The sequence below is a fragment of the Bombus vancouverensis genome, unplaced genomic scaffold (genome assembly GCF_051014615.1).
Source record: "Bombus vancouverensis nearcticus unplaced genomic scaffold, iyBomVanc1_principal scaffold0097, whole genome shotgun sequence".
Taxonomy (NCBI): Eukaryota; Metazoa; Arthropoda; class Insecta; order Hymenoptera; family Apidae; genus Bombus; species Bombus vancouverensis.
This window is the reverse complement of record NW_027468987.1, coordinates 19,361-44,423: the sequence shown is the minus strand read 5'-3', so window position 1 is coordinate 44,423 and position 25,063 is coordinate 19,361. Positions and strand designations below refer to the sequence as shown.

Genomic DNA, 25,063 nt, shown 5'->3' with positions numbered 1-25,063 from the left:
AGTAACTTCAAACTTTCGACACCGATTAACAAATATTTTTATTTAAATTAAAACTGTTGGAACCGTCGTTCTATAAATATTTACGGTCTTTCGTAAAGCTGCTGACTATAGCATATAATGCAGTCATTATAAAAGAAGTCCTTGTTGGTTGCACGAACTTAGACGTAGGTGTAATTACTTGTTATGCTGTTTGCATCTTAACAGAGCTCGTTTATAGCGGAACATAAAATTAACCTTGTCATCCTTAATTATTTGTACGTCTCGGCGTATTAAATCACGAACATGAATCCGTTTATATAATATCGCATAAATCGGAAAGTGAAAGTTACAACTGTACAATAGACAGATATTTCGAATTGAACGTATAAATACGCATTTGGTAACTTCTTACGACTCAAGAAATTTTTATCGAATATTTATTGTTATTATTATTATTTCTAATTTCTATTTCTGCTATTTTATCATTAAAAAAGTCCTACTTAAATCGGGAGATACTATCTTCTACTTAACAAATTTATATTCCTTCCACTATGACAAATTCTCTAATCATATCCAAGAATTATGCAAACTACCTCTACTATTTTATTACTAAAAATATTACCAAAAGACTACAATTAACTAACCTACGACTCAGGTTCTCAATTCTAATGATATTAAAAAACTACGGAATTTATTACTCGTCCTTTCGTCGTCTTCCTTATTCTCTTCACCTTCTATCGATTTTCCAACCACGCGGTGTTTTTTCATAACTAGCCGCAATCATAAAGCATCCCCCTTTTCTGTTTCAGCTGGAATGGGTATGCGACCACGCATTCCTCGGCTCAGCAGCACAATCGGCCTTCTTCGTCGGCAGCATTCTTGGAGGCTTAATATTCGGTTACATAGCCGACCATTGTGGCAGAATTCCGGCGTTGGTTGCGTGTAACGCGGTTGGTTTCATCGCGTCTGTCGGCACTGCGTTTTGCAACAGCTTCTGGAGCTTCTGTCTAGCGAGATTAGTCGTCGGTACCTCGTTCGATAACTGCTTCAACGTGCTTTTCATTATCGGTGAGTCATCGAGAAAATTATAAGAGAGAAAAAGCTGTTGAGAATAGGAAAACTATAATTTATGACCTAATAATGAGACACCGGTATCGGTCCCGTTTTACGTAACGATTAACTATTTATGACGTGTTTGAATAAATGTTTATTGCCCTATGTCGGTTTGTTTTTTCTTAAGTCAAATTTTTATTCGAATTTTACGATATCAATTTTAAGATATTTAATGGTAAATGATTTTACTGAAACTTTATATTTTGGAATTATATCTCGTAATTTGAAATTTGTTGTGTAATTGTATATCTAGTTTGGTATTAAAATTACATGTGTCTAGGGATACTTTAAGATATTTTATTTTAAACGACAGGATACTTAATTCTGTATACTTTTCTGGTATGAAATTGTATCTTTCGAGTGACCTATTTCCCTATGGAGAATAATCTTCGGTTATACCACGATTACTGAGGCACTCTCCGTTCGATATTGAGATGAAAGCAGTGTTCCTTTTAAAATTCTTTTTAATTCAAAACGATCTTACATTGTCGATGTTAATGATTTATAAAATCTACAAATAAGTCTGAATATTTGAAATTAGATTGGTAAAAAACGAAGAAAGGACAAACCTAAAGGAAATAAGGAAATAATATTATTGTATCAAATGAAGAAACGAAATTGACGAAACATTTGGGAAAATTTCTATAACGATGTAATACAATAACGATATCACGAATTATTCTTTCAGTGATCGAATATGTCGGTCCGAAATATCGAACTCTGGTAGCGAACATGTCGTTTGGACTTTATTTCGCGGCAGCCTCGAGTCTTTTGCCTTGGATCGCACATTGGATCTCAAATTGGAGGATCCTCAGCATGGTCACCGCGTGTCCTATGGTGGTTGCGTTTGTAGGACCATGGATTGTTCCTGAAAGTGCACGGTAGTTTAATTCCAATTTCTTTTTCATTATAAAAATATAATACAAAGAAATTTCGTAAGTAAATTAGTATACGATAGTATAGTAGACATTTAATCTTACCTCGTCCTTTGGATTATTTTTGTATCTTCGTATCATCGGAAAATTCTTTAAAAATAATCCTCAAAGAAATATAAGAAATTTCTTTTACGTTAAAGTTTCTCTTAAAACATCAAAAGTCCTTTGAGACCGGACCATAAAAATTTCAAAATTATAGCTGAATTAAATTGGGTAATATTTTATCCAGCAATACATACTATCTTGGGATCGGTTATTACATCGATTCCTCTGTCTCGTAAATAAAACATAATAAAACATCTCAAGGTCAACATCTTTCTCTCGATAAGCCATCACATTTTTAGCTGTGCAAAATAAATGATTGATGCGTAACTAGACAGCTCTATTCAAATTTGCACAAAAAGTTTGTCGATACAAAAGGTTGGTGAAAGTGATGATTTTGAAAATTTCTTACAGGCTTTTATAACGTTTGCGTATTTCATATACTTCCGTAGTTGGTACATAACCAGTGGCAGGGTGGACAAAGCGATCGAGATGCTGAAAAACTTCGTTAAAGTGAACGGCAAAGAGGTGAAGCAAGAAATATTCGACGAATTTGAGAAAAGTTGCAAGGCGATGAATGAGAAGGATCAATCGCATAATCAATACACTGTCCTACATCTCTTCAAGCTGTCACGACTTGGTCGTATCACTATCATGCTCATCATTTATTAGTAAGTTAACCTTTCCAACATCAATCGAACAAACTACACAGCTAGAACTTTTTACTTGTAAATTCTCAGCAATGATTACAATATTATTTTAGAAAAAACTAAGACACCAGAGAAATTTATAATCATATAGGAAAAGATATACAGGGTCGTTGGTAACTGATGGTACAAGCGGAAAGGGGGTGATTCTACGCGAAAAAAGAAGTCAAAGATATAGAATAAAAATTTTTCGTTTGAGGTTTTGTTTTCGAGAAAATCGACTTTGAATTTTCGCTCGGAAAAATTAAAAAAAAATTCTATTCTATATGTCGGGCCTAGCCACGTGTGATGTTGCCTCGGAGGTGTCGATACAATGGGACATGCGTTGTATTAATAATCAAACTTCAGGCAGAAACTGCCTAACAACGGCGTTTGGAACCTTCTCGATGCTTCCAAACGGGTATAGAAAACAAATGCAATCGTACAGCGAGAAAAATTCCACGAGGCTGGCATTCGTGTGATTGCTTTGGAGAGTGATACATCGAGCATTTTCAACAATCGTATTTTGCGCCTAAGATTAGTTTACGTTTAGTGAAGAGTTATCCCGTTGACTGTGGATTCGTTTGAACCCAAAGACATTGTTAATAGTGTTCATTAAACTTATTATTCATACAATTTATTATTCACTAATTTTATCATTCGTTAAACTTATTATTCATTAGACTTATTATTTGTTAAGCTTTGTGATAGTCCTGTATATACGTGTAAATATAATCTCGGCTTTGTGAAACAATGGCTAATTCACGTGAAGAGTTGTTACAAAATTCTAACCATAACCCGACATATATTTTCGACTTCTTTTTTCGCGTACAACACCCGCTTTCCGCTTGTATCACCAGTTTCCAACCACCCTGTAGATAGGAAAGGTATTCAATTTTATACTTCCTTTACGTTTCTTATATTTTCTTTGTTTTTAATACTATGATAATTCTGAATCTTCCTGCATTTCCTAAAATAAAATTAACTAAGAATATGTTCTTAACTCTCAGCCTCACGATATTCCAATTATATTATACCGTTAATTCAACCAAGTTACCAATCAGCCTCGACGCTACTTCCCTGTCTTTATAAAACCAGTATTAAAATAGACACAAATTACCATAAACTAGATACAAACTACTCGAATGAACATTAAGAGAGTATATGGGGCATTTTATGTGGGTCATTAAGAATCTGCTTAAGTATATAATTAGCATCGGTAAACGTCAAACGCGAGGGAACGAGTATGCGAAGGATTAATAAACGATCTTGAAGTCCAGCGTGATTTATGTATGACTCGGCTGATTTTTTTCTAGGTTGCTGATGGTGTGGGTGTTCGACGGCCACGTTTGGAACATGAAACTTCTGGACCCCGACGTTTTCACGTCGTTCTCTTTAGCGTCCCTCACGGAACTTCCGGCCGCTGTTCTACTCGCCCTTTTCCTCGACAGATGGGGCAGACGATGGGTGGGTTTCGCATCGATGTTCCTCTGTGGCATTTTCTCCTTCGTTGCCATCGCTACCCCCTCTGGTAACATTTTTTCTTTTTTTATTTCTTGATAAATGACTTGTCAATCGATATTATTCAATAAAATAGCAGGAACGTGTGAATAGCAGTGAGAAAGCGGGGGTGAATTTTATAGAAAAAATCCGGTTTTATCGATCGACGGTCGTTTTAAAAAGCGCTTTTCTGAAGCTTCTCCAGCGAAAGCTTTGGGAGATTGAGAAATGAAAGCTCGTGCTTGATGCAAGAATAATGTTTTTGTTAGATAGTAAGGAGATAAGCGGTAGCGTTAGGGGATATCCGCGTTTTCAAGGACATTAAGGAGTGGAAAATAGACATTTTTTAATCCGTATTTAGAATAGAACGTTGTATAAAACAATTTACTATTTTTATTTCCTCATCTTGCAACAAAACTTTCCTTCGAATTCTCTTTTATCGTTTATAGACAACAGACTTGAACGACATAATAATATAGACCCGTATTATTTAAAATCGTATTATACAGAATTTACAATTATACAATCCGGTCATTTTACTTAGTATTAATAATAATCGAATCTTATAAAATCTTTTTATACAAATATTCCTCTTCTCTTCTTTTCTTTTTCTTTTTCGCCTTTAAATCCTATTCCATTAACGATTGACATTTATTTCTCAACGTCACATGCTCGACAGGGATGACATTTAATTTTTAATTGGACCATGCGCGCATCGGGCGTATGTATCGTGCGTGGAATGCGGCGATCGTGGCATTTACATATTTCTCAACTTATTCAAGGTTCGACAACGGTTGCCATGGCGATTATAGCGCGTCTTGGGGTGAATATCGCCGCGAATATTGGTTTCCAATATGCAGCGGAAATGCTGCCGACTGTGGTGAGAGCTCAGGGCGTGTCTTTGATCCATATCATCGGTTATATCGCCCACATTTTGGGACCTTGCATTATTTATCTGGTAAGTGAATCGAAATTTCTGTTAACGACATCGTATTTCTACGATCCGAAAATTACTCAACCTCTTTTTTAATTTACGACTAATATTATCTGTTATTGAAATACGTTTTTTTAAGTTGGTTTAATTTGTAGAAAAATTATGTTCCTTGTCGGCCATGGATTCTTCTTGTGATCTTACGAATCACGGAAACAAGATAGATTTTCGATATATTTTCCTCCGTTTCGTTTTTTTGTGAAGAAAATGTAACTTTTCTATTGTCTGTAATTATTTACAGGTTTGCGATACTACACTATAGCTTCGTTTCTAAATGAAACGAATGTTTACAAAATCTCGTTACACAGGTAACACCAATGATCCTTTGTATATTGACAACTTCTTCAAATTCTGTCTTTAACCAATATTCTTTATTAATATTTAAAAAAATATTAAGTATACAGAAAATACGAAGAGGAATATTTGCGAGGACACTCTCGATTATTGTGTAAGTTATTCTGTTCTGAATTATAAATTTACCTCAAAGTATACTATTATTTGTGTAATGTTATTACCGAAAATGAACTTATGGAAGTATCCATTTATTTCCCGAAAATCGAAGGGAAATTAAGGAATTAGCGGAAAGCGGAATTAATCGCTATTATTTCTAAAAGAGGTATAAAGGGAGACGTATAAAGGGAGACGTATAAAGGGAGACGTATAAAGGGAAACGCATAGCGGGAGACGCATAGCGGGAGACGCGTAGCGGGAGACGCATAGCGGGAGACGCATAGCGGGAGACGCATAGCGGGAGACGCATAGCGGGAGACGCATAGCGGGAGACGCATAGCGGGAGACGCATAGCGGGAGACGCATAGCGGGAGACGCATAGCGGGAGACGCATAGCGGGAGACGCATAGCGGGAGACGCATAGCGGGAGACGCATAGAGGGAGACGCATAGAGGGAGGCGTCTAAAGGGAGACGTATAACGGGCGACGTAAAACGAGACACGTATAAGGGGAAGGCGTATAAGGGGAAGGCGTATAAGGGGAAGGCGTATAAGGGGAAGGCGTATAAGGGGAAGGCGTATAAGGGGAAGGCGTATAAGGGGAAGGCGTATAAGGGGAAGGCGTATAAGGGGAAGGCGTATAAGGGGAAGGCGTATAAGGGGAAGGCGTATAAGGGGAAGGCGTATAAGGGGAAGGCGTATAAGGGGAAGGCGTATAAGGGGAAGGCGTATAAGGGGAAGGCGTATAAGGGGAAGGCGTATAAGGGGAAGGCGTATAAGGGGAAGGCGTATAAGGGGAAGGCGTATAAGGGGAAGGCGTATAAGGGGAAGGCGTATAAAGGGAAGGCGTATAAGGGGAAGGCGTTGTTAGGGAAGTGATACATTTACACTGTACATGAGAGTGTGTGTGTAAGGGTTAGAGGGCGTCAAGGACTCAGTGGAGACAAAAGACTGTTGCCAGATGTTAGAAGAATCTAGGCTAGTCGGTTGGCAACCAGCGTGCGTGCAAGACGTCCTTAGAGAGGAATATAGGTGTATAACTATTATATGGAAATATAGCAAATAATTTGTATTCCCAAATCCTCGAATTTCCTTAACATGGTAGCAGAGCGTGGTTACTAGTTTTGCAAGATACTTAGTGCGTGGTTACGATCTTGCGAGTGAGTTTTCAGTAAAGAAAAAAAACTTTCAGAAAAAAATATACTTCGAGCACGTAGGAACGCTTGAGTAAGAAAAGAAAAAAAAGGAATCAATTAAAATGGAGAGATCGGAAATCATGGTACCTATATTCGATGGTGAGGATTATGGAATGTGGAAGCAAAGAATCACGATGTTTCTCAAATATAAGGAATGCGAGGTTGTTACAACTAGAGTGAAGAACGAAAGAGACGATGAAGACTGGGACAAAAAGGATTTGAAGGCGATTAATATAATTTATAGTGCAATATCGAACAGACAATTGGAGTATGTTAGGGAAGGAAAAACGGCGTATGATATAATAAAAAGGTTCGATGAAATGTACTTGAAAGAGTCGACGGCACTGCAGATCGTATGCAGAAGGAGATTGAAAAACATAAGACTGGAGAACTACAGTGATTCAGCATCATTCTTTAACGATTTCGAAAAATTAATCAATGAATTAAAAAGTGCGGGCGCACAAGTAAGTGAGAGGGAAAAGCTGAATTACATGCTGAATACGTTACCCGAAGAATACAGCTACATAGCGGACATAATAGACGCATTGAAAGAAGAGGATCAAACGGTAGCGTATGTAAAAAATAAAATAGAGGTAGCAGAGAAGAAAAATAAATCCAATGGAGGAGAAAGGCAAACCAACGCCTTTTCTGCAAAAAAGGAAGGATGCTTCAGATGTGGAAGATTAGGACACTTTGCGAGAGAGTGTCAAAATGGCGTCCAAGCGGAAAGCAGTAACGGCTATTGGCATGGGCCAACACGTGGTCGAAACAGAGGAAGAGGGAACAAAGGCAATACGAGCAGAGGACGTGGAAACTTTCATCGTCAATCAACAACCGGCACGGGCGAGCATGGAAACTCAAGAGCAGGCATATGGATAGCAACGGCGCACGCAGCAAACAGCAGTGAGGCGAATGAGATAAGTAAGAACGAAATAGTGTGGCTATTAGATAGCGGTTGTACTGATCACATAATTAATGATATAAATTATTTCGATAAATCTATCGACCTAAAAGAACCGGTAAATATATATTTAGGCGATAATAGACCGATAAAAGCGACAAAAGTTGGGAATGTTATAAGTTATTTTGAAGCATTCGGAAAACAAAATAAAATAAATATGAGGAAAGTATTTTACGCGAAAGAAATGTCCGCAAATTTGATTAGTTTAGGTAAACTAACAGACAATAAGAATACGGTTATTTCCAAAGGAAATATTGCGAAAATAATAGATGAGGATAATAAACTTACAGCTGTAGCGTTCAAAGAAAATGGGACATATAGAATAAAAGGTATATTGAAAGGGACGAAGCACTTAGTAAACAGCGCCGAACGTAGTGGTATGATTAAAAAGGAAAGATGGCATAGGATGCTAGGACACGTAAATTTTAAATATTTAGAGATTTTGGGTAAAGAGCAGCTAGTGACTGGCATACCGAATGAATTTGAAAAGGAATTTTTGAAATGTAGGGTGTGTATAGAAAGCAAAATGCATAACTTACCTTTCAAAAATAATCGAACTAAGGCTAGGGAAATAATGGAAATTATTCATACGGACGTATGTGGTCCCTTTAAGACCACCGGATTCAATGGAGAAAAATATTTCATTTCATTTATCGATGATTATAGTAAAATAGCTAGGATCTATTGTATAAAATCAAAAGATGAGATCTTTGATTCTTTCGTACAGTTCGTAAATGAAGCCGAAAATTTAACGGGCAAGAGGTTAAAAATATTAAGATGCGATAATGGTAAAGAATATTTAAATAATCGAATTTATAAATTTGCTAGGGATAAAGGTATAAGAATAAATAATTGCCCAACATACGTACATGAATTAAACGGGACAGCGGAAAGGTATAATAGAACAGTGATGGACATGGCGCGTTGCTTGTTAGCGGAAGCGAAAGTACATGAAAGGTACTGGTCGGAAATAGTTTATACAGCGGCATACTTGAAAAATCGAATATTAGCGAATACTATAGAAAGAAAGACACCTTTTGATATATTCTTCGGAAAAAAAACCAAATGTTAAAAATCTACATCTATATGGTAGTAAAGTTTTTGTAAGAAGGCCAGAACAAAAAAGAGTTTCCAAATGGGACAAGAAGGCAGATATGGGAATTCTATTAGGATATAGTGAAGTAGGATACAGAGTCTTATTAGGTGGGAAAATAACAATAGCTAGACATGTAGAGGTCATTGAGACAGACACTAAATGTATCGGTTTTGAGGAAAATTCATTAGAGGCAGATAGAAATGATAGCGAAGATAACTATTCATTGGATGGTATGGATAAGGAAGAGTTAGAAGGTAGGAAAGATGAAAATAATAGTAGTATTGAAAGCTCAAACACTCCTAGGAGATCTACACGTATTAAGAAAACTCCAGTAAGGTATCCAGAAAAGGAAAATATTTGCGAGATTCATGCAAATTATTGTAAAGTAGATATCCCTCGTACATTTGAGGAGGCGATTTGTTGCGAAAATAATGAAGTTTGGAAACAGGCTATGGATAAGGAAATAGAATGTCTCTATAAGAATAAAACTTGGAAATTGGTAGAAAGGGTAAAGGGCAAAGAAGTATTAGATGTAAAATGGGTTTACACGAAAAAATCAGAGGACAGGTATAAGGCTAGATTAGTGGTAAGGGGATTTCAACAAAGAAACGTAGCCGATGACATATATTCTCCAGTGGCGAGTAATCAGACCTTTAAGATATTGCTATCATATTGTTGTCAAAATGGATTAATAATTGAGCAAATGGATGTAGAAACTGCCTTTTTAAATGGTGAAGTAACCTCGGAGGTATATGTAAATCAACCAAAGGGATATGCGGACGGAACGAATAGAGTTTGTAAATTATCGAAAGCGCTTTATGGGTTAAAAGAAAGTCCGAGGGACTGGTATGAGTGTTTTGATAAGTATGTCACGAGATTAGGTTTTAAAAGGAACAATATAGAGCTGTGCCTATATACTTATGGAGAGGGAGAAAATGTTGTTTATTTGTTAATATACGTAGACGATTTGTTGATTTGTAGTAAAAACAAAGGGAAGATACAAAGTGTAAAAAAAAATTATTAACTGATAAATTTGAAATGAAAGATTTAGGTGAAGTAAAAGAATATCTTGGAATAAATATAGAGTATGATTATTTAAAAAAAAATGAAATGAGATTAAGCCAAAAGAAATACATAGAATCATTAGCAAACAAATATAAATTACATAACAGCAAATTGTACTGTACACCTATGGAGACCAACTTAAAAATTGAAAAAGCTGAGATAAATAGAGAGGACATTGGTTACAAGAATTTAATTGGCGCATTGCTGTATATTAGTGTAAATACCAGACCCGATATAAGTTATAGTGTGAATTATCTGAGTAGATTTCAAGATTGTTGTAACGAGACACATTTTAAATATGCCTTGCGAATATTGAAATATTTGTACCGGACTAGAGATTTAGGGCTACATTATAAAAGAAATGAAAAATGCGAAACGATAGATTGTTATGTGGACGCTGATTGGGCAGGAGATCATATAGATAGGAAATCGACTTCTGGGTATGTAATTAGATTGTATGGAAATGTAATTGGATGGAAGTCTAAAAAACAAAGGTGTGTGACAAAAGCCTCGACGTATGCAGAGTATGTAGCTCTATCGGAAGCGGTGAGCGAAGTAATGACTATCAGAGAACTAATGAAAATCTTCGATGTAAATGTAGACGATAAACCCTGTAAAAATCTATGAGGATAACTCTGGAGTAATGAGTATAGCAAAATACGGAACTTTTACAAAAAATTCTAAACACATCGAAGTTCATTACCACTACGTTCACGAGTACGTAAAGGAAAATAAGATAAACATAATAAAAGTAAGTACAGAAGAAAACACTGCGGATATTTTTACGAAGGCACTGTGTAGAGAGAAATTTGAAAGGTTTAGGTCATGGATGAATGTAAAATAAGAGAAATGTAAAGAAAGCGATAAATGTTAAATATTTTGTTAATTCGACAAGTATGTAAATAAAATTAAGTGTACAGTATAAATGTAAGGAGGCGTGTTAGGGAAGTGATACATTTACACTGTACATGAGAGTGTGTGTGTAAGGGTTAGAGGGCGTCAAGGACTCAGTGGAGACAAAAGACTGTTGCCAGATGTTAGAAGAATCTAGGCTAGTCGGTTGGCAACCAGCGTGCGTGCAAGACGTCCTTAGAGAGGAATATAGGTGTATAACTATTATATGGAGATATAGCAAATAATTTGTATTCCCAAATCCTCGAATTTCCTTAACAGGCGTATAAGGGGAAGGCGTATAAGGGGAAGCGTATAAAAGGGAGAATATTTTTCGTTTAATTTAGGCTGACATTGATCCATCCTTACCGTTGGTTGCCCTCGGTTTGCTGTCTTTTGGACATGCCTTCCTGACCCTTGGCTTGCCAGAAACGTTGAACCAGGAATTACCAGAAACCCTACAGGAGGGTAACGACTTCGGCAAGGAACAAAGTTTCTGGTAGGTTCCGTGTATATCCTCGTAAGTATAGATTCTATAATATTCTTCCTCCGCCTTATGTCAATATAAATTTACTAATAATCGTTTATTTCAATTTGACAGGAGCAAAATGCTGAAAAAATCTTATAGAAAGAAGAAAGGCCTTTCAAATCCAGCGTTTACTGGCAGTGTTCAAAAAATGCATTGTACTAGGTTATAGCGGTTAGATTTGGCGACGGCGAGAAACTTGCCAGTGGCGTGAAACTTGCCAGTGGCGTGAAACTTGACACTGGCGTGAAACTTGACACTGGCGTGAAACTTGACACTGGCGTGAAACTTGACACTGGCGTGAAACTTGACACTGGCGTGAAACTTGACACTGGCGTGAAACTTGACACTGGCGTGAAACTTGACACTGGCGTGAAACTTGACACTGGCGTGAAACTTGACACTGGCGTGAAACTTGACACTGGCGTGAAACTTGACACTGGCGTGAAACTTGACACTGGCGTGAAACTTGACACTGGCGTGAAACTTGACACTGGCGTGAAACTTGACACTGGCGTGAAACTTGACACTGGCGTGAAACTTGCCAAATTCGTTGTAAATATAGTTATTAAACGTGTGCGTGTGATGTTAGATGTTAAGATATTACGATATTACGATATTACGAACGTATTGAGATTGGAGAGCTATTGAGAGAAACTAGGAGGAAGTATCGATTATTGTAGTGAAAGAGACAAGAATCGTCAAATTACACAAGGTATACGTTTAAGCAATTAATTGACGCTTCATCGACGAAGTAGCTTTGTTGCACACAAGATAATTTTCTTTAAAGTGTATCTTTTTTTAATTGGAATGACTGTATAAAAATGTGAAGAAATTTAAAGAATTAAGAACGCGGCATTTAAAGTACGTTGCGTTCACATATTGCGATGTAATTATTTCGCGTACTATAACGTCGGTAAAGTGTTGGAAATGAGAAACGATTCAAGTATCTTATGTAAATGTACAATTAAATTCAGTATTGGATATACGTATTAAAGGAAACGATATATAAGGAAATAATATACCATAGTATTTATGCATCTTTCGCTTTAAAAATCGAAGAGAAAGATCTATATCTTTTTCTTCTTGCTCTTTTTTTTCTTTTCTCGTTGAAGGAATACTCTAGTTGAATTGATTTAACTATAAAATACCGTGAATAACAAAGGATTGTCTTCGCGCATTGTCAAGCTTTCAACTTGTCTCCTTTATTACGAATCGCCTTTGTATCAATATAGGTGATTCATAAATCGCCGACACTTGAAATGAGAGTTTCGATCGACTTTTAAACCGAAGTGTATTTTGCGTTCGCTCGATCAACGTGGCTTTTTTTCATCATCCATTTATGCATCAACACGTTGAATGCTTTGAAAACTCTGAGATCTCTGTTATTTAATTTAAATATATACATACATATATACATATTATTCTAATAAAACATCAAGATTGAAATTCTTTTATGATATTTTCTTTTTTATGATCTTTCAGTATTAATGCGAGAAATATCTCTATTTGATATATTTAGATATAATAAGAATATTACTTCTAATAAGTATCCTTGAATCCGTAATTACTGATCATTCATAAAATGGAATGCATTAAAACAATTAATTGCTAAGCGTTCATTAGCTACCATCATACCCAATTGAGATTATAAAATGAAAGTTGTAGGATCTTTTTAAGCAGGAATTTTTTTTAATACAAAGGATATTAACATAATGTTCGACATTCTTCCGAAATTGTTCTGTTTAAATCCAATGGAAAAAGCAGTAAATAATTTATAGAATTATATACAAATTTTAGAAGAAAAATTGATAGATAATGAGTTAATTTTGAAAATGCTCAGGTTTAAATGTTACTTGAAACAGATCGAAACTCCGTCACGTGTTCAATTAGAAATAGTAAAATTCTGATTCGTGAAGAGACGCGAATATTTCCAATCTCGTTCCTTTCGATCCTCCGACCTGTTCGTCTTTAAGACGACACAATCTCCGTTATACCACCTTTAAACAATGATTCTAGCAACTAGAATCATTCGATCGTTAGAATCATTCGCGTACTTATGAGACTAGCCCCTGCTTTCAGTTACCGATTAAAAAGACATACTATTGTTCGTTGCAAATATCAGCTATCGTTCCTCAAAACCTGAGATTCTTTGAAATATTCCTACGCTAGAGATTCAACTGTACATAATTGTTCAAGGCTACAAGTTAGTTCGATCCTCGTGATGCAATGGATAATAATTCGATCGTCTGGAAAATAATTCTGGACGAGAGAATTCTCATTTAACCCTTGACGGTCGATGATTTTGTAAATCACGTACGATATCGTAATCAGGAATGAATTCTTTTATATTTTTAATCTTGAAATTACATAGGGCCAATACATATTAAGCTGAATCGCAAATAAATATTAAGGGAGTCTTAAGGAGTTATAATATCGACATTTCTTATCAATACGATAGTGATATAATAATGTGATATAGTACAGAGTGTTTCGTAACTGATGATTCTTCGTATTTTCGAGAAAATAAATTTTGAATATGTTTCGTGAATGTCGTGTGAACACGAGTTGACAAAGCTTCAGAATTTCATTCTCTCGAACGTCGTACGAAAATCTCTCGTTCTATATTTTCAACAGATCCTTTCACATAGTATTATTCTGTACCACTGGTTATTAACCACATTAACTAACCACTGATTATTAACCACATTAACTAACCACTGGTTATCACAGTATCAATTACCAGACACCTTGTATAATACAGAATATTACTTCAAATATCCGTATAATGAAGCATTTCATTTTCTATAATTAATTATAATTAAGTTCGGCTGTTAAGGGTTAATACATTGTAACATAAGTGATCGTTATCGTAGAACTCCTAATTATAGGATGGAGTTAGATTAGACGTATAATGATGAACGAGGATCATCGAGCATTAATGTATTTAATTATAGAGATATTTAGCAGTTTATTTTTGTTCGGGGGATTCGTCGATGTGTGTGCAAATAAAAAGTAGAATTGTTTCTTATATTAAGGTTTATGGAAGTTTTATTCGGTGAATCAATCTTATGGACGTGAGTGTATACGCGAATGTATACGTGAGTGATGATTATGAATACTATGAATAGGTTTCTTCAGATTGATTGCGTTGTTATTGGCACAACGACGAACACTGATCGTCGTACGATGGCACGATTTGCTTACAATATTCTTTCCTTTCTTTTTTTCTTCTTCCTAAACCATAGAAACAGTCAATTAGAGTTATTTTTTTTTTAAATGTACGCACAACTCGTTTTAGATAGATAAAAGTCCAGCAGTTGGTGCTGAAGAAATTATAACAATAATTTAAAAAGTCTTCAAGCTTGGATTTTATTAATATTGTACGTTATTTAAAATCGTACAAAAAAATATAACGAATAGATAAATAATCGTTAAAAATACGTGGATAATCGTTCAAAAGATATAAAACTGTTTCTTTTCACAAAGACAAATTATCTAAACGTACTATTTTTTTAAATAAGATTTTGTCCAATATATTCCAGTGAAAAATGTTAAAAACATTAAAGGAATCAAAAATTTAAATCTCCCTAATTTATTATTTACGTAATTAATAAATTACGTAATTATTAATTTACCTAACATTTTCGATATTATTCTACGTAATATCTTTGAATATCAAATTAGCACCAACCGCTGAACGATTCGAACGTGCGTAACGCAAGTGAAAATTAGCATTAAAATTATAAAAGCTCTTAAAAGATAATAATAAAAATTATATAGGAACACGATTTCTAAGCTCGCTCTTTTTAGAATTAAGGCTTACAAATTCTTAAACGTAAACGATAAAAATAAAAATTAATGTAGGAGAATAGAAAAATAATATGTTCCGATTTTTTCTCGTACAAAAATCGTCAGACTGATCCGCTTGTAATATTGTTACTTCTAAAAAAACACGAATCCTCCTTCGTGTTTTTTAATTGAATTATTATTAAAAATCAGATAATTATCGTTGACAGGAGTGATAGTGTTGATGTCCATTGAAGTGTGTCTTATGGTAGCAAGGCAACGACCAGAAATGTTGGTCCCTTCCGAATTCTTCGCCTTGCTTGATAGTCTGAGGAAGATTCTGGCCGACAGTTTCCGGCAGGAACAAAACCAGTGCAGCGCCAAAAAAGGACACCGTGCTGATAATGAGCATTGGAAATCCCTCCCAAATTGCAGCCTAATGAACAAATATTAATTTATATGAGCAAAGGTTAAATACCATGAAAATCTGGTCAAAGTATTTCTCATTTAAAAAGTTTCATTAGAAAGTTTCAACCAATATAGTTTCATATCTTAAGTTATTCCATCATTTTTTATTTTAAATTTCAATTTTTTGATTAAAGATCAGTTAAAGAAAAGCGTTGGTTGCAACTTCCAAAACGGGCTTTCTAGAAAGTGAGAAATATTTTGATCAGATTTTTATAATATTTAATTTCTTCAAGAAACAACTTGTTTTAAGGTAAGAAAAAAACTATTTTACATTTTCATGAGAAAATTTACATGAGAGCTTTTTCATAATTTCTAATAGCGCTTATTGTATCTTTTGGAATAAATTAAAGAGAAGTTGAACGTGGATGTGCTTAGCGGTGTTTCAAAAATGTTGTAACAACAATAGTAGTATAAATATTTATTTACCGAGTCAGTGATATATGGCGCCAAAGAGTGTGCAACTATTCCGAAAATATGAATGAAAGATACGCTCTGCGATCTGACTGGCGTGGGCAGAAGTTCTGCTGCATACTGAAGACCAACATTGGCTGCCATGTTCAGACAGAATCGCGACAATATTGACATTACTAATTTCGCGAGCACTGGGGAATAAATTAAAAAATACAAAATTAATCCTGGATACACAATACTTGATTGTAAGTTTAATTAAAAATATAGTCCGATCGAAGCTTAATCAAAATCAAATTAAAATTTCACACAAACTTTAAACTTCTATAAATCTCCAAATTCTAGAAAACCAACATATAGAAAATTATTGCTTCTAAAATGTGCACACCTCTTTCAATTTCGCCACTAAATTAATTCCTAATAATTCCTAAATTCTAGTTCCATCAAAATAATTATTTTCCAAGATTAATACCTTCGAAGTTGCCAAAATTCTTTTACATTCATCATAAACTTAATTTCAGATTTTTCTCAATAATACGTCATTATAATCGCTTTAATTTTACTTTAATAAACAGATCGATATATTTACTGGAATGCAGCATAAGTTCAGCGATACTGAGTACACAGGTCATTGCCATCGTGAGAAATCCGCAGAGTCTACGACCCCATCGGTCGAGCAACAGGGCGAGTAATAACCCAGCTGGAAGTTCTGTGGCACAGGCGATCGAGAACGACACGAACACCGAGCTCTGGATAAGTTTTAATGAATACACGTGACCGTCGAACGGGATCAGGGTGAAACACCTACAAGATTGTATCGGTTATTTATGAAGGTTTTCTCGCAACATGAACTCGTATCTTATACTTGCCAGAATGCAACTAGAAGAATAGTGTTTCTCGCCAACCGTGGCGTTCTGAACAGATCGAGCAGCGTCGCTGATTCTTGAATTTTGTCCGGTGCCTCCATGTTACTCTGCAAGAATTTATTTCGAGAATAATTAACGAAAGATATAATACGAGTCGTGCCTTTAGCCCTTACACAGTTCAAAATTCATAACACACTGAAAAGAAATTTTATTTTCATTTTATTCGTCATTAATAGATAGCACGAACAGTGGCACTTTGCATTCTGTTTTATGGAATTAGTCGGCATGGCTTTTGATATCGAGATTTATTAATATAATGGGTGGTTGGTTGATTAAATACTTTTCTGATCCGAAATACAGTCGGGAACAAAACTAAGTGGATTAGTGGAGAAAATGTAAAAATTCATTTCAATCATTTGCTGAACTATCCGCATATTATTAGAAGGAAATATAATAAATAAAACTCAAGTATATGAGGCTGATACTAATTTGATTATACTTTCTTCACATCTATTTCCATTAACTATAGCAGCTTATTTTTATCCCCGATTGTACTTGTAAATTGTAAATATTTTATAATTTCTATATAAATTCCCAGATTTACTTCAAATTTTGTACGAGATCGATATAATACCACAATGGAATCGCGACAGTCAAGTTTCATTTCATATTTCATTTTTCATCGCGTTTCATTTTTAAAACCTGTCTATGCATGTTAAAATACATTCGCGAGTCTGTGTGTTTTCGACGTGAATCAAATATATCTGTCAGCACAGATTCAAGTACTGTACCGTATGATTTTGCGTAAGCTTTCTAGAATTCTATTTGATCGAACTTACGACGAATATATCGCAAATACGTGAGTCTGGATTTCTGCGATTGATCCTAGCTATTCTCCGTAGTTTCTCAACAACCTTGTCCATCATCCCGTTGGAAACGTACCAGCTTGAACAGAGCAAATACGAGTGATATGGATCGATAAGTAAATTTGCATAAATCTCAAAGCGCAAGTTGAGAATTCGAATAATCGAACGATTAGGAGTTTACTTACCGGGCGCTCTCGGGAAGAATCCACGGTGTGATAGCGACAGATAACAGCGGTATGGCAGTAACGTAAGTAAAATATCTCCAGTTCGCGATATAATAGGCTATCCATGGTAAAATTGTACTGGCCACTGCGAAGTATACGCCAAAGGCGATATTCACGACCAACGTTCGTTTCGAAACAGCCATATATTCGAGCACTGCGGGATAATTGATCGTCGATGACTCTCGGAATAACTGATTATTATATCAAGATACTTAGCGACGATTATTCTTTATGTTGCAGTAATAGAACATGGAAGATTTATCGAGTGAAACCGGTTATTATTAATATGGAGCAATTGATGACGAGCCGAATGAACGATACCATCAACATAATTGTAGGATAATTGTAAGATTATAAATATAATTCCGATTTTAAATTAATCCGTTTACTCTGCAAACGTGAATGTTCCGAGTTTGAGCTGGTCCGTATAACAAAAAGCGCTACATAATGCACGTGTTTTGCTTCTAACGTATTTAAACGAATTACGTGTTGAAAATTTTGTGATAATTTTCATTTCGAACGAATATACAGAGTGGTTGGTAACTGGTGGTACAAGCGGAAAGGGGGTGATTCTACGCGAAAAAAGAAGTCGAAAATATAGAATAAAAATTTTTCGTTCGAGGCTTTGTTTTCGAGAAAATCGACTTTGAATTATCGCTCGATACGCGTGCACTTTATCGCGTCTCGTTATAACGGATCTCACTGTAGATCGTTGTCTCGATGGAAGAATTAAAAAAAAAATTTGTATTCTATATTTTCGACTTCTTTCCGCTTGTACTACCAGTTACCAACCACCTTGTATAACTCGATTTAAGAATATCAAGATATAACTGTAGTATCGTGGACGAAAGGCCTGGGAAATATCGGACGAACTATGAACAATGTCGCGAGAGCCGAGGCACCGTCGGGCCCATCAATGTGTCATCGGTCTTTTCAAGTGCATAGTTTCGCGGAAAAGACCTACGTGACCCTGGCTACGAGCGTCTGCAGAACACGTGTGCGGTGGGCCTAGGAAAAGGACAACAGAATGCGACAACGGCCAGCTTCGAGTGTCATGCCAGGACTTGGCATGAGTTGAAGAGGGGGCTAGTGAAAGAATTTTCGAGGAAAGTCAACAGTAGGCAAGTACATCAGAAACTTGAAGAAACAAAAAAGGAGAGTGATGAAGCATGTTTGGCTTACATGTATCGCATGCTCGAAATAGCCAACCATGTGGACATGGAGGAGGAAGCAAAGGTGGAATACATAGTGGATGGAATAATAGACGACGAGAACAATAAGGCTGTATTGTACGGCGCTACGTCAGTCAAAGAGTTGAGGAAGAGGCTAGTGATGTACGAAGAGCAGAAGAGTCGTAGAGCAAAGTCGATTGTGAAGTCGGCTAAAACCCAGAAGAACGGGAAGCCCAGTCAATCTGTAGATGCAATGAAGAAAAGAAGATGCTTCATTTGCGGTAGTGAGGATCATCTAAGTGTTAAGTGTCCGGAGAGGGGAGAAGGTGTTAGGTGTTTCAAGTTCAGCGGATTTGGACATATTGCAGCGAGGTGTACGGCACAACCGAAAGAGACTTGCGTAGTGTCAAGATCCGAAAAGGGGAAGTATGTGAAGGAAGTGGCGATAGATGAATGCAGGTTTGTGGCACTAGTGGACACGGGTAGTGATCTCACGTTCATTCGATCAGACGAGTATGCGAGGTTAGGGTCGCCACCGCTAGGTAAATGCAAGCTTAAGTTCGACGGTGTTGGTTCCGCTGGCAATGAGACCTGGGGTGAATTCACTAAGGTAATGACGGTTGATGGGTGTAAACTGCCAATCACTTTGCACGTTGTCTCAAACAAAATATTGACGAAGCACGGCCTGTTGTTAGGCACTGTTTTTCTGGATCAGGTAGAGTTACGGGTTAAACGAGGCGAAGTGACTTTCTTGCGGCTTGACGAACAGACTAACAAAGACGTGTCGGATGTGTTTAGAGTTAACGTGGTAGAACAGACCGACGAAACAGACCTAACACACGTACAGGAACCGCATTATCGTGAAGCGATTCGAGATATCGTTAGGGGGTATAGGCCGGAGAAGAAGCGAGACGTCGGAATAACCGCAAAAGTAGTTTTGGAAAGCGACAAGCCGGTAGCGCGAAGACCGCGAAGACTGGCGCCGTCGGAAAGAAAGGAAGAAGATGATTTGATGGAAGCGTGGGCAAACGAGGGTGTCATCAAATCGTCAGACTCGGAGTATGCGAGTCCGATAGGTGTAATTAGAAAGAAAGATTTGTGTGTGCGTGTGGCTAGATGGGCCTTGTTACTAGGCGAGTTTAAGTATCAGGCGTGTCATCGGCCGGGGAAAAGTATGCAGTATGTAGATGCTCCGAGTAGGAACCCCCTGCCGAGCACTATGTATGTAACGGAGAGTGAAGACGGGCTGATTGCACGGTTGAGAAGGGCACAGAACAAGGACTTTGAAGTCCGTAGGATTTTGGACGCCGCAACGTGCAGTCAGGCCGATGGGCAGGTAGTAAGAAACAATATTTTGTATAAGGAGTGTGAGGACGATGTGCTAATAGTAGTATCGAAGGCGATGCGGGCTCAGGTAGTCAGGCAAGCGCACGAGCGTGGGCATTTCGAGGTTACCAAAACAGAAGCTATGGTCAAGAAGGACTTCTGGTTCAAGGGGTTACGCGAAAAGGTCGAACACGTGGTATCCAACTGCCTTGACTGTAGCCTAACCCAACGAAACATAGGTAAGCTAGAAGGGAACCTGCGAAATTACAAGAAAAGAAGAAAGCGTGCGAAGCAGTACCGAAGGAAGGACCCACACACACCTCGATTTTATGAAACCTTGGGTCATAAACGCCGAAAGTGACGCATCTGATGACAGCGAGATAGAAGGCAACATCTGAGGGCAGATGTTATTGCAGGATGGCCGAATGTAGTATCGCGGACGAAAGGCCTGGGAAATATCGGACGAACTATGAACAATGTCGCGAGAGCCGAGGCACCGTCGGGCCCATCAATGTGTCATCGGTCTTTTCAAGTGCATGGTTTCGCGGAAAAGACCTACGTGACCCTGGCTACGAGCGTCTGCAGAACACGTGTGCGGTGGGCCTAGGAAAAGGACAACAGAATGCGACAACGGCCAGAGTGTTAGTCGAGAAGCAGAGCGCGAGTCGAGAAACAGGGTGCGAGTCGAGAAACAGAGTGCGAGTCGAGCGGAGACGGAGGTTGCGAGTGGCGTTGCCGAGAGAGTGTGGATTGCGCTGTGTTCTGTATGTTTGGTGTGAATAGTTCAAGTTAAGCCACAATCGTCTTTTCTGTCTGATTAACATCTCTATATTGTCCACTTTTTGTAAACATATTACATCACGATATTACATTTATGATGTTATTATTTTACTAGTATAACGATTATTGCACTATATTCTATAAGATGGAGCTTTTGTACGAACAATTTCAGGAACTTTTATAACAAAGGAAAGTACTAATTTTTAACATTAACTACCCACGACAATTTACGACAATTATTTTAACCTACGTTCTTACTCTAATTTTTATTCGCTCGCCTAATGATTGAATTTTTAATCAATCATTGTTGATGAAAAATTGCGATGATAATTGCATTGCGGATCTTTATGCAAATGCATATTTTCGTGGATACAATAATACAATTGAAAGATTTGATACAATCGAAAGGACTTGGGCAAAAGTATGTTTCTATCCATTAAATATCATCGATAGTGCTGTACTTTTGGATATTTTACAAAATTTTGCGTCATACGCATTCTATAAATTTTCGTATCTTCGAATCACCCATAATTGCATAAAAATCCGCTGTTTTGTGATAATGAATATTAATGACGGTGGAATTTAAGATCCCTGGATTCAGTAACTTGTCTTACTCTAATACATGTATTGCACGTTTTTGGAAGACTAAAGATTCTTTGCTCGAGATCAACGCGACAAATATTGTACTTCGTGGTGAACGTTTCGCTACAGCCTTTCGACCTCTGTGATCGAGTTTTCGCTTTTCCTCGATTTTATACTCGATCTCCGTAGCATGCTACTCCTTAAAGGTTCACCGCGAAGCGACGCTCTCATCGAATTCCTCGCACTGCATCTAGAAAATGATCGGAACATGGCGACCGGTGGTGTCTCCTCGTCCTCGCGTTTCCTGTCAAAACATTGCGTTTAAAAATATTGAATCCAATCGCTTAAAGATTTGAATAACTTCCCAACTCGATCCTTCTCTTCTGTTCAAAAGATTTAAAAAGCATTTGAAGAAAGAAGATAGTCCAGTTTTCTTTTGAGAGATTTAACAGATTTTAAGAAGAAAGTAATACGAAAGCATACGAAGATGTAGATCTAACAGAATGCTTGAGAATCTTGAACTTCGAGCTTGAAGATCTGTGAATATCTTTGAAAAAAGGAGACCGAAAGTTCCTTTATGTGATTTTACCTTCCGATACAAGGTACATCCCATATCTTCTGATCTTTTCCAAAATCCTCGCTGTCCTGCAGCGTCTGCGGAAGATCCTTATTCAATGTTTCCGGCAAAAAGAGAGTCAGAAGACCGCCCATAATTCCGAGTGTGCCCAGCACAAGAAGAGGTTGGAACGAGGACACAACATTGAGATAGACTACGAAGGGTGCGAGGATACTAGCAACGTATCCCATTATATGTATCAAAGCTACACCCTGAGCTCTAACCACAGTTGGTAATACTTCAGCCGCATATTGGAGACCGATATTGTATGAAATGTTTATCCAAAATCTACCGAGAATTGCCAGAGAAGCTGTATATATACCTGAAGAAAAAATTTTAGCATTAGTTTTTAATTCTAATTTTTCATGAAATAATTTTAGAAAATTTTAAGGAATAAAAAGGGAAGAAATTATTTTATCTGTCTGTAATTTGTCTGGTTGTCTGCAATAGTTGATACAAGCATTTGCTAAGCTTAATATAAGCGTGCTTAGCTCTAAGCTAAGCATAAGCAATAAGCTTCTTATCTATAAAACGTTAATCTAGCCAATTTGAATCTAAGGGATTGTATTATGGATTACGGCTACTGAAAGCCATATAGCACTGCTGGAGCACTGAAGCCCATCATTTTGAGGACTATTGCCAACGCCCTTTGATATATGCGGAAATACGAAGCGATCTTATGATCAAAGCAGTAGAAGGGGAAATAAAATATCTATACAACGGATACATGATAGGGCTTGGAAACTATTCTAGCAATGTAGCAAATAATCTACAAGCATTTGCATGTTATAAATATTCCAAAATATACATTTTCTTCCTTTCAAAAAGCACAATGTTATACGAATGAAAAATATTCGTCTGATTAAGTCAGAATTATCGACTTAGGTTGTTTAGAAGATTGATCAGTAATATAGAAGGGTGAATATATAAAAACGAAATGTACGAACTATTGGAAACGGCAGAAGCCCAGATGCTGAAGATACCAGAAATGACGAGGGAACCACACGCCAGCCATCTTCTGCCCCATCGATCAAGAACGAGCGTGAGGAACGTGTCAGCAGGCAGCTCGGTTGCTGCAGCAATCGTGAACGTAACAAACACGTCCAGGCCTAAATTATCGACGTTTCGTACGTGACCATCGAACACCAAAGAAATCGCCATCCTATATTTCGTAAAACAATTTCATATGATAAAGAAATGCACGCTATCATATTTCATGTGAGAAGCAAATTCCTTGCTTCAGAAATGAAGTATTTTTAGACAAAAGATATAAAACTGTTCGTGAGATTTTTACAAGATACAATTCCGATTTTACGTCAATCTATTTGATATCTGTTTAATAGCGATACGAACCAAATAACAATAAATAGAATCGTGATATTCCGTAGTCGTGGCGTTCTAAATAGATCCAACACGGAGTACGTTTTGTCTGCTTCCTCCTCTTTGCAGATTCTGGCACAGGTTTCCTGTTATTAGCAAATTTTTAACTAGTTAATGTCGTTTGTCTGTTTTTCTTACAAATTTATGTGAATCTGTTATGTGTACAAAGATTACGATAAAATCCGGAAGAAAGTTTATGTTATATTTGTATGAGACGATCCTTTCGAAATAGTTTACTTGGACGTTCGCAAATTTTTTCATTTTACTTTATAAAACATCAAACCTCTGAAAGTCGATTATCTCCTTATATCGTACATTAATGTTAATATTGTCATGATCTATTCATAGACTGAGCAGTTTCCAAATGTTTAATCTATTTGTATAAAAATTTTCAAAGATAAAAACAATATACAAATTCAATAAATAACATTACAGAAATAGACAATAACAGACAATAACAGAAATTGACAGCAATTTATCGCTGGCAATTTAGGTGATGAATAAGATATAAAATTACTAGGTTGTAAACAAATTTTCATTACGTAAAAGACCCAATTAGACTTCTATTCAAAGAAAATGATTATATGATATGCTTAAAGGCATATAAATTGGTATTTATAGAACGCACATAAAGCAGGAAAGATCATAAAAGTAGAAAATACGGAAAAGATTGCGGTAATCGGTTTATTTACCCGGAATCGTCTATAGATGTCATCGGGCACCTTGGTGCCGTTGATTCGCTCGAATTTACCAAGGATTTTAATGGCCCTGTCTATCTGACCTTGGCTGACCAGCCATCGAGCGCTTTCCGGTATCAACCATGGCGTACCTACAGCTAGAACAAGAGGAACTGAGGTGACAATACAGGTCATCCTCCAGTCGGCCAAATAATAGGCGATTCAGGGTAGAATGCAAGTTGCAAATGTGAAGAATATTGCGATCGACATATTCGCCACGAATGTCCTCCACTTTGGTCCAACGTATTCTAATACTGGAATAAAAAACATAATATTTAGAAGAATCATCTGTGAAAGAAATATTCTGTGAATAAAGAATGGAACAATATATTAGGTTGTCGCAGAAATTTCTTTCGTCTCGTAAGGAGATAATAGACGCATACTATTTTTTGTTTTATATTATTTTATTGAATTATATT

General features: G+C 36.7%; 3 protein-coding genes and 1 pseudogene across 5 annotated transcripts in view; 2 read left to right on the top strand and 2 right to left on the bottom strand.

Moving 5' to 3' along the window:
- Window positions 1-14,461, top strand: part of LOC117163866 (carcinine transporter-like) — a 21,723-nt pseudogene extending 7,262 nt beyond the window's left edge. The window contains exons 3-9 of the transcript XR_013061780.1: window positions 789-1,047; window positions 1,781-1,973; window positions 2,522-2,740; window positions 4,072-4,286; window positions 5,038-5,213; window positions 11,252-11,424; window positions 11,506-14,461. The product of XR_013061780.1 is annotated as a carcinine transporter-like (transcript). The remainder of the gene's footprint in view (window positions 1-788; window positions 1,048-1,780; window positions 1,974-2,521; window positions 2,741-4,071; window positions 4,287-5,037; window positions 5,214-11,251; window positions 11,425-11,505) is intronic.
- On the bottom strand, window positions 13,755-18,254 carry LOC117163867 (solute carrier family 22 member 3-like). The gene is made up of 6 exons (XM_033346583.2): window positions 18,013-18,254; window positions 17,801-17,906; window positions 16,965-17,068; window positions 16,685-16,899; window positions 16,114-16,289; window positions 13,755-15,655 (listed from the first exon to the last, which is right to left on the bottom strand). The coding sequence occupies exons 1-6, from the start codon at window positions 18,192-18,194 to the stop codon at window positions 15,437-15,439; spliced, it is 1,002 nt and encodes a 333-aa protein (XP_033202474.2). The 5' UTR covers window positions 18,195-18,254; the 3' UTR covers window positions 13,755-15,436.
- LOC143305099 (uncharacterized) lies at window positions 17,937-23,690 on the top strand. 2 transcript variants are annotated; one of them, XM_076627674.1, is made up of 2 exons: window positions 17,937-18,074; window positions 18,292-23,690. In XM_076627674.1, exon 2 carries the CDS (start codon window positions 19,234-19,236, stop codon window positions 20,908-20,910), a length of 1,677 nt encoding a protein of 558 aa, XP_076483789.1. In that variant the 5' UTR covers window positions 17,937-18,074; window positions 18,292-19,233; the 3' UTR covers window positions 20,911-23,690. The 2 variants fall into 2 exon arrangements, with proteins under 2 accessions (XP_076483789.1, XP_076483790.1); XM_076627675.1 differs by having other exon boundaries at window positions 17,984-18,074; window positions 18,298-23,690.
- LOC117163865 (organic cation transporter protein-like) lies at window positions 21,905-25,063 on the bottom strand. The gene is made up of 4 exons (XM_076627673.1): window positions 24,504-25,063; window positions 23,437-23,703; window positions 22,501-22,844; window positions 21,905-22,215 (listed from the first exon to the last, which is right to left on the bottom strand). Exons 1-4 carry the CDS (start codon window positions 24,777-24,779, stop codon window positions 22,035-22,037), a joined length of 1,068 nt encoding a protein of 355 aa, XP_076483788.1. The 5' UTR covers window positions 24,780-25,063; the 3' UTR covers window positions 21,905-22,034.

Coding starts and splice junctions, on each gene's coding strand:
- LOC117163867 (XM_033346583.2), bottom strand. CDS start 18,194: ATGGCTGTTTCGAAACGAACGTTGGTCGTGAATATCGCCTTTGGCGTA. Junction 16,900..16,964: donor ATTCTTCTAGTTGCATTCTG/GCAAGTATAAGA, acceptor ACAATCTTGTAG/GTGTTTCACCCTGATCCCGT. Junction 16,290..16,684: donor TGAACTTATGCTGCATTCCA/GTAAATATATCG, acceptor TTTATTCCCCAG/TGCTCGCGAAATTAGTAATG.
- LOC117163865 (XM_076627673.1), bottom strand. CDS start 24,779: ATGACCTGTATTGTCACCTCAGTTCCTCTTGTTCTAGCTGTAGGTACG. Junction 23,704..24,503: donor AATACCAATTTATATGCCTT/TAAGCATATCAT, acceptor ATATGAAATTGT/TTTACGAAATATAGGATGGC. Junction 22,216..22,500: donor GATGTACCTTGTATCGGAAG/GTAAAATCACAT, acceptor ATGTTTTGACAG/GAAACGCGAGGACGAGGAGA.
- LOC143305099 (XM_076627674.1), top strand. CDS start 19,234: ATGTATCGCATGCTCGAAATAGCCAACCATGTGGACATGGAGGAGGAA.